At 35.8% G+C, this 14428-nt stretch overlaps 1 protein-coding gene across 1 annotated transcript; it reads left to right on the top strand.

The window, feature by feature from the left end:
- The first annotated feature begins 7435 nt into the window (after positions 1 to 7435).
- Positions 7436 to 14004, top strand: LOC104243130 (probable protein phosphatase 2C 38). The gene is made up of 5 exons (XM_009798280.2): positions 7436 to 7631; positions 7792 to 8303; positions 9827 to 10194; positions 12447 to 12683; positions 13368 to 14004. The coding sequence occupies exons 2-5, from the start codon at positions 7970 to 7972 to the stop codon at positions 13593 to 13595; spliced, it is 1167 nt and encodes a 388-aa protein (XP_009796582.1). The 5' UTR covers positions 7436 to 7631; positions 7792 to 7969; the 3' UTR covers positions 13596 to 14004.
- Positions 14005 to 14428: the final 424 nt, after the last annotated feature.

The following is a 14428-nucleotide window of genomic DNA, read 5'->3' as shown; positions in this document are numbered from 1 at the left end:
CTTCACCTTCCCTATGTTGGTCACAACACTAATGTACCGGGACACGTGTTCACATCGGCCCGGTGTAGATGAGGTTTTATCGATGGTAAAGTCCTTCGACATGTCAAGCTCGGTGGGAGTACATTGTCCCACGGTGGGTATCACTTTTGGTTTTCCTTTAGATGTTCGAGATGAAGAGGCAGCCTCGTCTTTCCGAGGAACCACCTTGGAGGTTCTAGCCGCGATGATGGTGAAATTTCTCTAAGAAAGTAAGAAGAAAGGATGCAAGTAGGGATGGGTATGGCTTTGCAAATTTGAAGATGTTGGGAACGTACAAATTATCCAACGATTGGTGCATTTATATGAGCCGTGTGGGAAGAGAAAGGGACGAACTAGTAGCGGTTCATGGGCTTCTCTATAGTCGCGTTTGACAGCGACCCTTGTGAGATTTTTTGGGCATGGCATTTAATACTCTGATAGAGTGACGTCACAGCGATGATGCCCCCGGAATAGCAGATCAAAATCATTTCCTATCGCTTTGTTCTAGGAAACTCGGGGACTATCTGTATACGGTAAATTCGGAGGGTCCAATTTCTCGCCATTAAGGCACTTCGGAAGATTACCTCGAAGGATCGAGGCCACGGCTGAGTATCCTCCCTCGAGGGTCATCAACACTCGACCTCAGGGCAGTGATGGGAGTTCCCAAGATACACGCCAAGGACTGACAGAGCTTAGTGGGCTACTCTAAACCTGAATCAGGGTGTCATCTAGCTGTCCCATCTCCGCTTCTTTGACATTAATATATTTTGTACTATGTTGGGATTCCCCTCCTATATAAAGGGGATCCTTGTCATTTTGTAAACCCCTGTTGCTTCAGTTGCTCTACACGAAATATACAAGAACATTTGCTTCGCTCTCTAACACATTCTCTTGATATTATTGCTTTCTTTTATTATCTTCATTATTGTTCATCATTTATTGCTTATCATTGACCATAAAGAGCATTCGTTGATTTTATTATAACTGTTAGTCGCACCTCGACCACCTTTGATAGTTCACAACCGAGCTCTAGAATCAACCTCGAGACCCCTGAATCGACAAGATCGAGGCCCCGATTGTCAACCTATCGGGTTGGTTATCGCCTTATCCTTAACTCCTATTTCGTTTCTAAGTCTCACATACATAGCATCAACTGCTTAACAACTAGCATAAAAATAGATCACATATTTTTAGAGTCCCATAATCAAATTTAATTGTTATTACCATTTTAGCACATGAGTTATTCGTGCAGTTGTTATATATGGCATGTGAGTTGTCTGTGCAATCCCTAAGGTCACCCTTTCATGTTTCTCTCTTGATGGTGTACATGCGGTATGAGGAAAAAGTGATCAGTATTTGGTTTGGTTATTGCATTTCTTCTCTACTTGCAATTTCCTTGGATGTATACATATGTTATTCACATATCTTCTCTATATGCTAGATCAGGAATGTATACATGCCTTTTTATGCATATATTCTCTATATGTTGGATTACTAATTGATACAGGGCTTGACACATTATATTTTGTGCACCGAGGTGACTTTATTTATGTTGTGTGATTAGATGGTATTATTGTTGTGTATTTGTGAAATTTATGAATTGGGTAGGTTATTAGTGAATATCATTGATAATTCTTGCTTCTATTACTTACCGAGCACATGGAGTAAGTTATACTCATACTACACTCTGCACTTAATTATGAAGATTCAGGTGTTGGACCGAGCCAAGAGTCGTTGTGGTTGTTGATGTGAGTTGCCGAGAGATGAGGTAGATCTGCATTTAGACCGCAGTCTTTGGTGTCTCTTTCTATTTTAGGGTGTGTTTGGTATGAAGGAAAATATTTTCCATGAAAATATTTTCATAGAAAATGAGTGGTTTTATCACTTATTTTTCCTTGTTTGGTTGGTAAATGGAAAAACAAATTTCAGAAAATATTTTCTAGTGTTTGGTTTGAGAGTAGAAAATATTTTTTTATGTTACTCTCCTCCTCCCCCTTCCCTTAAGTCTCTAAAAATTCACACAAACCCAAAGGAACTAATGTGTTATTTTACTTTTTTATGCAAAAATAATATTGAATTTTGTGTTCCATAACTATAAAAAAAATACTCTTTTTTGGTTGAAAAAGAAAGTACTCTTTCTACAACATGAAAATAAAGTACTCACTTTACTGAAATAAAAGAAAATACTTTTTCTACATCATGAAAAGAAAATACTCATTTTGTAGAAAAAAAAATTACATCATGAAACGAAAATATTTTTTTATTAAAATAAAAAAATAACTTTTTTTACATGAAAAGAAAGTATTTTTTTTGTTAAAATGAAAAAAAAAACTCATTTTTTGAAATGAAAAAAAATTCATCTATAACATAAAAAGAAGTACTATTAATAATAATTTTTATTTAGAGTGGGGGTAGGGTGGGTGGGTAGGTGAGGGGTGTGGGGTGGGTTGATGGGGTGTGGGGTGGGTTGGTGGGGATAGGGAATAGGGTGAGGAAGGTGGAGAAGGAGTTTTGAAAAATGTTTTCCCTTCTCTTAATAGGAAAACTTTTTCCTCCAATTGGAAGAAAATGAGTTCATAAGGAAAATATTTTCCAAAACATTTAGGCCAACCGAACATAGGAAAATTAAAAAATATTTTCCGAAAAATATTTTTCTTCGTACAAAACACACCCTTAGTATTGTTGTTTCTATTGAGACAACAATCTTATTTTGCATTCTAGACTTGCACTTTTATTTTACAGCTCATGACTCTGTATTATCAGTTCTGGGGATTTTTATGTATCGACGCAATAATTTATGTTAGTTGGTTTTGAATTTATGTTATTTCCGTTAGTTCTACTATCTTGTTTTGTTTTTGTTATGTTTGACTTGCCTAACAAGTGAGTTAAGCACCATTACGACTGGTTGGTAGTTTTGGATCGTGACATTGTTATTTGCTTTCTTTGAGTACTCTCTTTTGTAGTCTTGAAAAAGCATGGTATGAAAGAGTTGCTTTCCTTCTTTAGGATCCTTCAGTAGATGAGATAAGAAATAATTCAAACCACAGACATTGTAGAATCAGGAAAGAGAAAGTTGATCTCTGCGTGGATTGCATTGTGAAAATTGGAGATAATTGTGCTAGTCTTCAAGGTTGTCCAACTATTTACAAGTTCTCGATGTTGGTATGAAGCATTCACTATTTTCTTTTTCTTTTACAAGAAAGTCACTTGAAAATATTAATTGTCAAACTCTAATATTAATTTTTAATTGTCAGAATTAATTGTCAGAATTAATTGTCAGACTCTAATATTAATGAAAAATATTATATATGTAAAATATTCTAATTTCTGAAAATTCTCTTATTGAAGTTAAAAATTTAACTTAACCCGATCCAAGCAAGATTTGCCCTCCAAGATAGTTTTTTCACGTCCCGAGTTCACCAAAAGACTTCAATATATTAAAAAGATTATTCAATAATATGTCACACAAATCTATTAGACTCAATTTCATAAATTACTATTCGGTCATAACAAAGCCAATCCCTATTCTCCCGTGGTCCAACTTCAAAATCAAAGTCAAATTCAAGTTATTCATAAAGTCACGAGTCCAAATCCATGCTTAGACTTTTATTTGAAGTTTATTAAGGCACTTAAATCATTAACTAGGTTATTCTAGGGTTTATGTTTAAATTACCTAATTTCACTCTTTAAATTCCTTGTTCAAATATTGAATCTAAAGGCAAATAATTGATATGAACTCAAAGTTATATTTGATCATTTACCCTAAGCTTATAGATAAAAATCTGGGTCAAAATCACTTAAGGCCGCGCTCCCAAGTTCTTAGAATGGTGGAGAATAAAATAAAATTACAAAATGGGGCTATTTACAATGCACTAAAAATTTACCCTTATTCTGCTGCCAAACGCATGCCAAGGTCCTTGTGTGTCGGCTGCATGGTATATGCCGGTCGCACATGGCTTGTCTAGTACAGTCTCACGTGACGCATGCACCAAGGAGCATTGTTGTAATATTCTCCAATTTTTTAACTTCTCTCGAATGCGTCAAAACTCATTTGATCTCCTCGGTGTCCAACTAAACCACAACAATAAGTCCCAAGAACCTATTCAAAGTACTTAAAAGATGAAACGGTATATAATTACTTAAGAGGGAAGGTTGGATTATTACATTAACACTAATGCTACGAGTGCGATAATATGCTTAGCCTTGGCAGGGGGGGGATGCCTTGATCATAATCAACACCACATGGCGTATTTAGCCTTGGCAAGGGAGAAGATTCTTTGAGCGCAATAAACATCATGGCGTATCAAATAGTCACAGTTATCGCGATCCAAGACCATAACGCATATTTTTGTAAAAATTGTATGGGGCGTCCTATTTGGTCGCCCTCATTTAACATATACCCATTTTTTTTAAAATTTTAACTTGTACCTACTTTTTAAACAACTTCAGCCTCCTTTCTCTTTCTTCTTCTCCTTCGTTTTCTTCTTCTTCTTCTTCTTCTTCTTCTTCTTCTTCTTCTTCTTCTTCTTCTTCTGCTGCTGCTGCTGCTGTTGTTGTTGGTGCTGCTATGAAACTTCAGTTCATGGGATGATTGTCATAAGTATGTTTATCAGATTATTTAAAAATAAGTTATAAATAATTACGTAAGATAGTAGACAATAATTTGTGAATATTTCCACGTATGGAAAGTTTAAGATTACACTTAGTGATTCTTTTCATGATAATTCTGTTCTTTTCACGTTTATTGTTTCCAAAATTTATGATTTAGATACTGATGGCAATCTGATTATTTATCTAGTATGTTAGAAAGCTTTTTCAAAAACTTCAGCCTATATAGTGCTGAAGTTTTTACAAATGAACTAAATAACTTTATCATCTTCTGCTGAAATTTTTGAAAAAGCTTTATGACAAAACTAATGAATTCAGGATAAAAAAACTTCAGCTTTTAGTGCTGAAGTTTTTACAAATGAACTAAATAACTTCAGCATTTTCTGCTGAAGTTTTTGAAAAAGCTTAATGGCAAAACTAATGAATCCAGGACAAAAAAACTTCAGCTTATTTAGTACAATTACAAACAAAAACTTCAGCAAATAGAGAATAAAATTTCAACTACTATGCTTAAGTTCAGCAATTACAAATAAAAACTTCAGCAAATATATAACAAAACTTCAGCTGCTATGCTTAAGTTCAGCAATTACAAACAAAAACTTCAGCACACTTGCTACTTCAGACCCGTCTACTAGAATGCTGAAGTTTTGCGTGATTGCATTTGCTACTTCAGCCTCGTATGCTGAAGTTACGCGAAAAAGTGGGTACGCTTGAATTTTTTTTTGCAAAGCGGGCACAAGTTACAATGTGACCCAGAAAGCAGGTATATATGCAAATGCCCCCGTATTTTTTGCTTTAGGCCTAGGCCCGTATGAATTTATCTTTCAGGCTACACCATATCCAGTCCAAAGTCGCGCGTACTATAGAACTTATATTGTACCTTATAAAGCTCTTTACTTTCCTTTCTTATTCTAATATATAATTTATCTAAGGTGACATGTGCACCCCTTCTTCAGAAGCTTGCCAACCTAGAACTATGTCAGTCTTAATTGACCCGACCTCATTGGCCCGCTCTCTATCACAGACACCATATTGATCCCCCTATTGGGAATCAGCATTTTCACTAAGGTTTGTCCCACCATTGTATGAGAGAGAGTTAGGCTCTAGTATCATATTTATCACGACTCAAGCTTATAACACGTATTGTTTGCTTTGGGCCTAGGCATTTACGAATTTGTCTTTCAGGCTACGCTGCATCGAGCCCAAAAGTGTGCGCACCATGTGGACTTATATTTTGCCTTATAAAGCTCTTCACTTTCTTTTTCCATTTCGCTGTGTGATTTGCCTAAGCTGACATATGCACCTCTTTTTCAGAAGCTTACCGGCCTAGAAGTCTGCTAGTCCTGCTTGACCCTCCTTCGTTGGCTCGTCCTCCGTCATGGGCGTCACTATAGCCCTGTCAGTTGGAAGGTTGGGCTGATCGTTGTAACCAATGTGAGTAATATCGTATGTATATACATAAAATAAATTATGGAAATGAGGAAGCGAATAAGGAAATGAGATTAACGATGTATGATAGTTGAAACTTCTTTGGTTTGATATTTGAAACTACAAAGTATGATACATGTTGTGAATCTTTACATCACTATGATATGACGTGATTATTTAAATTGTTTCAAGTATATTGTTAGGCATATTTTGTCAATACTTGTCACACCTCTTAAAGATAAAATTAATGACACTAAACTGTGTCAGTTTATTAGGCATATGACCACTTTCTTCTTTATTATTTTCAGATACTAGATACTAGTACTCCAGGTGACAGATCGATGAGCTAGTTGTTGTGTTATTCTTTTGGTAAGCCCCACTTTTCATACCAATGATGACGTAGGCCTTTCTTACAAGAAAAAGTGGTCAAATTTGTTATTGAATAATACAAGATTATCCATATTTTTTCCAAAACATTGAAGAACATGGACGTTGTTCTGACGGTGAATCATCATTTTTTTTACACTCAAAACCTCCTACAGCTAGGTCTCTATCTCCCAAGCTCAAATTTATCATCTCAAGGCTAAAAATTACCCTAAATAGAACTCAAACAATAATTAATTGCACCATCAAGTAGAATTTCCACCTTTGTTGAAACTCATTGACACAACTCATCAATAATACTTCTCAAATCATCAATAACAATACCAAAGCTCCACACCAACTTCTTGATCATAAATTTGGATCATTTGATATAATTCAAGGAAAAATTTGACTAGAATTGATAATTCTCATTGTTTTTGCTAGAAAATCACGAAAGAAAGAACACGGAGAGTGAGAAAAAATTGCCTAAAAGGGTGGTGGTTTGTTGCTGGTCAAAGTCAGAACCACCCCAATGCCGAAAAGAGAATCTAGAAAAAGGAAAATCCAAAAGGAAAACAATTTCTTAGAGCCCGTTTGGACATAAGAAATTTTATAATTTTTATTTTGAAATATTTTTACTTTTCTTTTTTGAAATCAGCGGTTGATCATAAAAAATTTCAATTTTCGCTTGAAGATACATTTGAAATTTTTCGAAACTTTAAAAAACTCCAAAAAGTTGTTTTTCAAAATTTTCACTCAGATAACTTACAAAATTTCAAAAATAACCCAAAATTATAGTAACTCCAAACATAACTCTAATTTTCAAATACCATTTTCAATTGAAAATTATTTTCACTTTTTTTTTTTTTTTTGAGATTTTACAATTCTTATGTCCAAACGTCACTTAGAAGAAAGAAAAGTGAACAAATCAGAATTTCTTAAGGGCCCATTCAAAGTTCCAATAATTATTTATGTGTCTATTCTCTTTCTTAACTACAATTACAAGGAAAAAAAAAACATTCACCACCACAGTGGCCTTCTCTCTCCCTCTCCCTCACCCTCACACGCACTCTGATCTACCCCTTTCCACATTACATAGAGAATTTTTCTCTTTCCTCGTGAGTAAAAGTTCCAAACTTTATTTAATAAAAAACAAAATAATCTGATAATGGGTGTCTTCCATTGCCATCACTGTTGAAAATCTTTGATTCAAGGTATCTAATTTGATCCCCTATTCTTCTTATTTGGAGTTCTTTGACTTTTGCATATTTGTGTATTTTCTTGAAAACCCATTATTCTTTTTAGTATAGATTGGTAATCTAATGTGTTTGCAATGCAAATTGATTTTTGGTTATTGATATTGTGGTTATGCAGATTAATGGTGTCTGCATTGATTGATATATGCACAAAGTCTGGAACTTGTGGTGATCCTCATAATAGAATAGGTCTGAAACTGGGGTTTGGATTCTGGAATAGTAGTAATTTGATTAATATTTTGAGTGATAGTTCTTTTGGGTGAGTTATAATTATTATAGCAATAATATGTAAAGGGATGGTGACAACTACATTGAGAAAGTTTGTATACCCTTGTTGGAAGCCTTCGATAGAGAACGAAGGTGAGAATAGTAGCACTAGAGGTGGAGATCCAGGTGGCCGAGTCGATGGATTGTGGTGGTACAAAGATTCAGGGCATCATGTAAATGGAGAATTTTCAATGGCTGTAATACAAGCAAATAATGTAATGGAGGATCAGTGCCAGCTTGAATCCGGGCCGTTGAGTTTGGCGGATACAGGTCCTCAAGGGACCTTTGTCGGAATTTATGATGGCCATGCTGGTCCAGAAGCTGCCCGCTTCATAAATGACCGCCTTTTTGAGAACCTCAAGAGTATGGTTTTCTTCTTTTTCAATGCTTTGCTTCATCATCAATTATAGCTCTTGCATTTCTTATGTTGACGTATATGTGGTCCAGAAGCTTGTTTCCTGCAGTAACTCTTGTAATCCCTTTTGTGTATATGTACGGAATCATATATGCCACGCATAGGCTCATTTTGATATATGTATTTCTGAATGATTGTATTGAATTTTTAGGTTTGTTACATACTTTTGAGTTTCTTTTACATACATTTTGAATGAAATTTTCAGGTTAAAACCTTCGTATGGTTTCCATATAACGTGCTTACTGAAAGGAAAGCTTTTAGCAGTGGGAACTTTTTTTATTCTAATTCCTACCCAAGAAACTAGGACAACTTTAGACTGCTTTTAGCTATTTCTGGCATAATCAAGACCATGATTGAGTTTAGGACATTTGGGACTTTTTCTTTTGGTTAGGAATAACATCCTTTTAGAATAATGTCCTTTGCAAGTTGTGAAAGAGAACTAATATGGGCCCCGCCTATCCTAGCTGTATGGGGATAACTTATGAAAAAAATGCTCTTATTGTTCAATTACCTGGAAGAATAGACAAAAGAAAGAAAATTATAGTTGTTTGACTAGAGATGAAAGCAAATGATGTGACGGTTTATTATGCATGCATAGAGTATCTTTCAGAAGAATTCAGTCTCAACATCACTATGTATAAGGCCCTCACCGCTCAGTATTTTAAGGCTGTTTTATAAATATTGGGTCAAAGACCATCAAACGATTATTCTTCTATAAACCTTATTAAAGAAAGATACATATTTTATATAAACATACTATTATGTATCATTTAGCAGTGGAATCTGGACATTTTTACCCAAATTGCCAACATTTTCATTGTTAAAATCTTGGAGAGTTAGATATTTTGTAAAGAAAAACTTCCTTTATGAATGATAATAGATGTAAGTTGTGAAGAAGGAATGCTGTCTGTCTGTATGCATTAGTAGAAGGAATGTTCTGTTGGTTTGACTCATCTTTTTGAAAATCAAAAGAGAGCGGATAACATATATGGTTGCAAGAGAAGCAGCTTGTGCTCTTAGGATCAATAATGTAGAATTCTCAGGTTCCTTGTCCCTGAATTATCTGTGTAAATTTGAAGCATTAGTGGAATGTTCTGTTTGGCATTTGGAGATTATAACTGAACATGATTAGTCCCTTATGTTTAAAAACCTCCAAATTATTTGCTAACGGGATACCTGTAATTGCGAAGATACAAATACTAAATTTTGGTTGTAGTAATGGAGACCATCCTCTGGTAACTGATCCTTCTTTGACATATCACGGTAAAGAGAAGTGGATAAAAGACATGAGGTGTACCCCATGCTCAAAACAACCTAATTCCCCCTGAAAGGAGTTGATCGAAAAAAAACATGTCTGTTTATTTCCTCTCTTTGACAAGGGCGTGAATGCATTACTCTTTTTTTTTGTGTGTATGGTTTTTGAAGATTACTGATGCATTTGTTACTCAGTTAACAGCTATTTGTATTGCAGAATTCACCTCAGAGGATCAAGGAATGTCAGCTGATGTCATAAGCAAGGCATATTTGGCTACAGAAGAGGAGTTTCTTTCTCTAGTGAGAAAGCAATGGCTAATTAAACCCCACATTGCTTCTGTGGGATCATGTTGTTTAGTGGGTATAATTTGCAATGGGATGTTATACATTGCAAATGCTGGAGACTCTCGTGTGGTATTAGGAAGAGAAGAGGGGGATCTGAAAGAGGTTAAAGCTATTCAATTGTCGTCTGAACACAATGCAAATTTGGAATCTGTCCGGGAGGAACTACGCTCTCTTCATCCTGATGATCCACAAGTAGTAGTATTAAAGCACAAGGTTTGGCGTGTGAAGGGTATTATACAGGTGAATTCCTTGAACTGCTGTAAAACTTCATCTTATCATACTTCTAATTGTGTAGATATTAATTAAGTGAAATTTTGTCTTAGTTATAAGGTTTGATGCAGTGATCGCTGTTATGCCTCTGGACTTAGGACCACAAAATGTTTCTCTCTCTCTCTCTCTGTAGCATAAATTTAGGAATGACATCTTGAATATGTGGGTCTATTTTATTATTTTGGGACTTTCAAGTCTGGACCTCTTACAGCTCCATATATATATATATATTGGAAAATAAAAGAATGTCATTAACCAAAGTAAATATGTACAGCTCAAGGGAAAAGAAAACAAACATAAACTAGGCTAAATCTGGACAAACAGTCCCAGGCTTGAGCTAACTAGCACCTGAGGAACAATATCTACCCCTCTTACTCCTGTTGGACTCCACTATCTTGTTAACAGATAAACACGATGGATAAAATTCAACTGGATTAGTTGCCTTGTGCATCACTGCTCCTCTGTGTATGCTGAAAGCATCTGTGATTTCTTTCCTCCCATATATGGTATGTGCACCCTGCTAGGCCATTCTATATACTTAATTTGTAGCAGATCTTTCTCATGCATTTGCCACAGCGCAGCGAATTTCATTCTGCCAATGTCTTGCCAATCTCTGGACTCCTTGCCATTCTAGTATCCTATTCCAAATGTTTGCACAGAAAGAACACTCAAAAAATAAACGGGAGATATATTCCTCTTCTATGTTGCACAAAGGGCATATTTTATCAGTGACTATTCCCCATTTTGCTAGCCTGTCTTTCAGTGGCGAAGCCAGGAAATTCTATAAGGGTGTTCAAAATTGCCAGTGGGCTATGCAAGGGTGTTCAAAGTCTATTTTTAATTAATAACAACTAATATTTTACCTTATACGTAGCATAATTTTTCGGTGAAGGGTGGTCAGTTGACCACCCTTGGGCCAACATAGCTTCGCCCCTGCGGTCTTTGATAGATAACCTGCCATGCAATGCTAGAGTGAAAATAAAGGTCTATTTTGTATCCCTTGGTTGTTGCATACTAGTCTTCTCCAGTCCACCTTTTGAAAGAACCCCCTCATAAAGTTATATATTTTACTTGTTGAGAAGTCCTCAATCTGTTGGAGATATGGTAAAGTATATCCAGCAGCTTCCACATTGGTCTTTGCTTTCATGATCTTCTGAATTAAATTATGATGCTTGCTTAGCCTGAACTTCCTCACTTGGCTTTTCCTTTATGTAATACATATGAACCCATGTAACCCACAATATGTCTTTCTTTTTGCAATGATTCCACAATGACTTACAAATGGCAGTTTTGTTCCAGAGTGTTATGTCAGTTATATTCATCCCTCCAGTAGCCTTGGTCTTACATAAAGTATCCCATGCTAGTAGTGCTTTCCTGGAAATACCAACTTCTCCAGTACACAAGAATTTCTTGCATATAGTCTCAATGTGTTTGAGGATTTTCTTTGGCAAGATGAAGATTTGTGCCCAAAATGTTTGAATTAAAAAAGTACTCTTTATCGATTGAATTCTGCCTGCATAAGATTAGAACCTTGCTGTCCAACTAGTTACTCTTCCAATCATTTTCTCAATTAGTGGCTGGCACTGAGCTACTGATAACCTCTTGGTGCTAAGTGGCACTCCAAGATACTCAAAGGTAGGTCTCCTTCTGTGAAACCAAGCACCTCCAGTATTTGTTGTTGTACCGTAGGATATACTCCACCAAAATAGACTGAGTTTTTGGTACTGTTAGCTATCAATCTTGATGCCTCTAAAAATTCCTGGAAGCATAACAGTAATAAGTCATCACCAAAACCTAATTGCACCAGTTGCATTTTGGCACATCTTGGGTGGTATCTGAATTCTGGTGTTGCTTTCAGAGTCTTCAGCAATCGACTAAAGTACTCCATGGCTAATACAAAGAGAAAAGGAGACATAGGGTCTCCTTGTCTCAGGCCGCTCTTAGCTTCAAAAGGTCTTGAGGGCTTCCCATTAATTACTACTGAATAAGCGACAGTTCTTAGGCATACCATGATCCATCTCACAAACTTCTCAGGGAAATAATATTAATTTCTCCTAAAAGAAGCAAAAAGGGAATGCTCTTATGCTAAGTTTCTAGAGGGAAAGCTGAAATCTATTTGCTCTTATGCTAAGCAAACAGATTTGCACGATATGGAAAGTATGGAGGAGATATAATATCAGTTCTTCTGTATATGATGGTTATTATCTAATGCACTTTTACAGGTTTCAAGATCAATTGGTGATGCATATTTGAAGAGAGCAGAGTTTAACAGAGAGCCGTTGCTTCCTAAGTTCAGAACTCCCGGAACATTCGAGAAGCCAATCCTTCTTGCGGAGCCATCAGTACTTGCGCACAGACTCCTTCCTTCTGATCAGTTTCTCATATTTGCATCAGATGGCTTATGGGAACATCTCAGCAATCAAGAGGCCGTTGACATTGTGAACAGCTGTCCACGTCATGTAAGATCTTACTGATATGTTGTCAAAGTTAAACTCTCTGTTTCTTGTTCTCTTTCTTCTCAATGGTTAAACTGGCTTGCTATTTTGGCTCAATGGGATGAGATTCTTACTTGTGTTGCCATCTTAAATAAAGATTTCGGAGAAAAAAAAACAAATACAGTTAAAAGGTTAGTCAATGATTTAACAAGCCACTTTCAAGAAAAAGGAAAGAAGGAAAGGAACGTATACCAAGGGAATTTGTGGAGGAAAATAACAGGTAGGGCAATCAATTTATCATTTTTGGTTTCAGCAAAAGAGAAGAAGTAATCGGCAGAGGTTGTCTGCCATGGTTTCCAGTTTCTAGACATAATGCCCATGCTTATATTTTTAGTAGACGAAAATAATTTGCAACAGAATCCACTATGGCTATAAATGCGATTGAGTATGTTTCTTTTGTTTTCTTGAAAACCTGTCTTCAAGGAAAAGCAATTGCCCGACTGTTGAGCTTTCTTATGGTTTATTCTGTGTACAAGTTGGTTATTTACTCCAGGTGGACTATTTTTTTTTTTTTTTTTTTTTTTTGGGGGAAAACCTGTCTTCCTCAAGGAAAAGCAATTGGCCAACTATTTAAACTTGCTTAATGTTATTTTGTCATAAAGTTGGTTATTTACTCCGAGTGGACTAATGTATTTCAAAATTGTGCAGGGTATTGCTAGAAAACTTGTAAAAGCTGCCCTTCAGGAGGCAGCAAAGAAAAGAGAAATGAGATACTCGGACTTGAAAAAGATAGATCGGGGAGTGAGACGGCATTTTCACGATGATATCACGGTCGTAGTTTTGTTTCTAGATTCCCATTTGATAAGTCGAAGTTCCTTCCACGGGCCAGTGATCTCAATTAAAGGAGGTGGACATCCTGGAGATTCCATTACTTAGAATAAGTTACCTACCTTTTAATCCACCTGGGCTGATATATCTTGAAACATTTCTCTTAAAACAGAAAGAGAAAGGAGGGGAAAAAAAAGGACAATAGAAGTAGTATGTGAAGCTTTTGCTTCTTGGAATCTCACCATAAATGGTAAGTTGATGATTATGCCTGGAAAAAGATTCTGTCAAAACTCTCTCTCTGCTGGTTGGCATATGAAACCTGGAATGTCATGGACAAAAGTGGTGAGGTAGAAAACAGAAAATGACAAGTTCAGTTTTTGAAGAGATGTTCAAAACTCAAAAATTCTAATGTTTGAATTTCATTTCCTGAATTAAATCGGTATTCTGTCAAAAAAAAAAAATCTTTTGCAAGTCAAAATTTTGCGCTCTATATATATACATGTTCGCAGTTATTTGACTTGGAATTTCTTTGTATCTCTGTATGTATATGCATAGGTCTTATTCCAACATCCTGGAAAGTAAGAAGGTGAGCTACTTATCATTTCTATGGATAGTACTTTATTCTTTTATGCATAATGGTGTCATAGGTACTATTTCCGCACTGAAATGGTATGGTATTTGGATTTGTTCTACGGGGCAGTTCTTGGTTAGAAATATACTTCTGGGCCAGTTTAGCCAAAGACCTATTTCCTTAAATGTTCTTTTTTCTTAAAGAATTTATCTATGCAGAGATAGTTACACAAGAGGGGTAATCTAACCTATTGCAGCAAATTTTTAGCTATATTCCCTAATTTTCCAGTCCCAGTTATGAGTTGCTACATGTAATGACATTTAGATAACCCGATAGTATAAAAATTTATTGTACATTGTTAGTGTATATA

This window comes from Nicotiana sylvestris, chromosome 5 (assembly GCF_000393655.2).
Source record: "Nicotiana sylvestris chromosome 5, ASM39365v2, whole genome shotgun sequence".
NCBI classification, from domain to species: Eukaryota; Viridiplantae; Streptophyta; class Magnoliopsida; order Solanales; family Solanaceae; genus Nicotiana; species Nicotiana sylvestris.
The sequence above is the reverse complement of the archived record's forward strand: the minus strand, read 5'-3'. Positions and strand labels throughout refer to the sequence as shown.

Bases quoted from the DNA above. Each gene is read 5' to 3' on its own strand.
- LOC104243130 (XM_009798280.2), top strand. From the start codon at position 7,970: ATGGTGACAACTACATTGAGAAAGTTTGTATACCCTTGTTGGAAGCCT. The intron at 8,304-9,826 runs GTATGGTTTTCT...TTTGTATTGCAG, and splicing joins CCTTTTTGAGAACCTCAAGA to AATTCACCTCAGAGGATCAA. The intron at 12,684-13,367 runs GTAAGATCTTAC...AAAATTGTGCAG, and splicing joins TGAACAGCTGTCCACGTCAT to GGTATTGCTAGAAAACTTGT.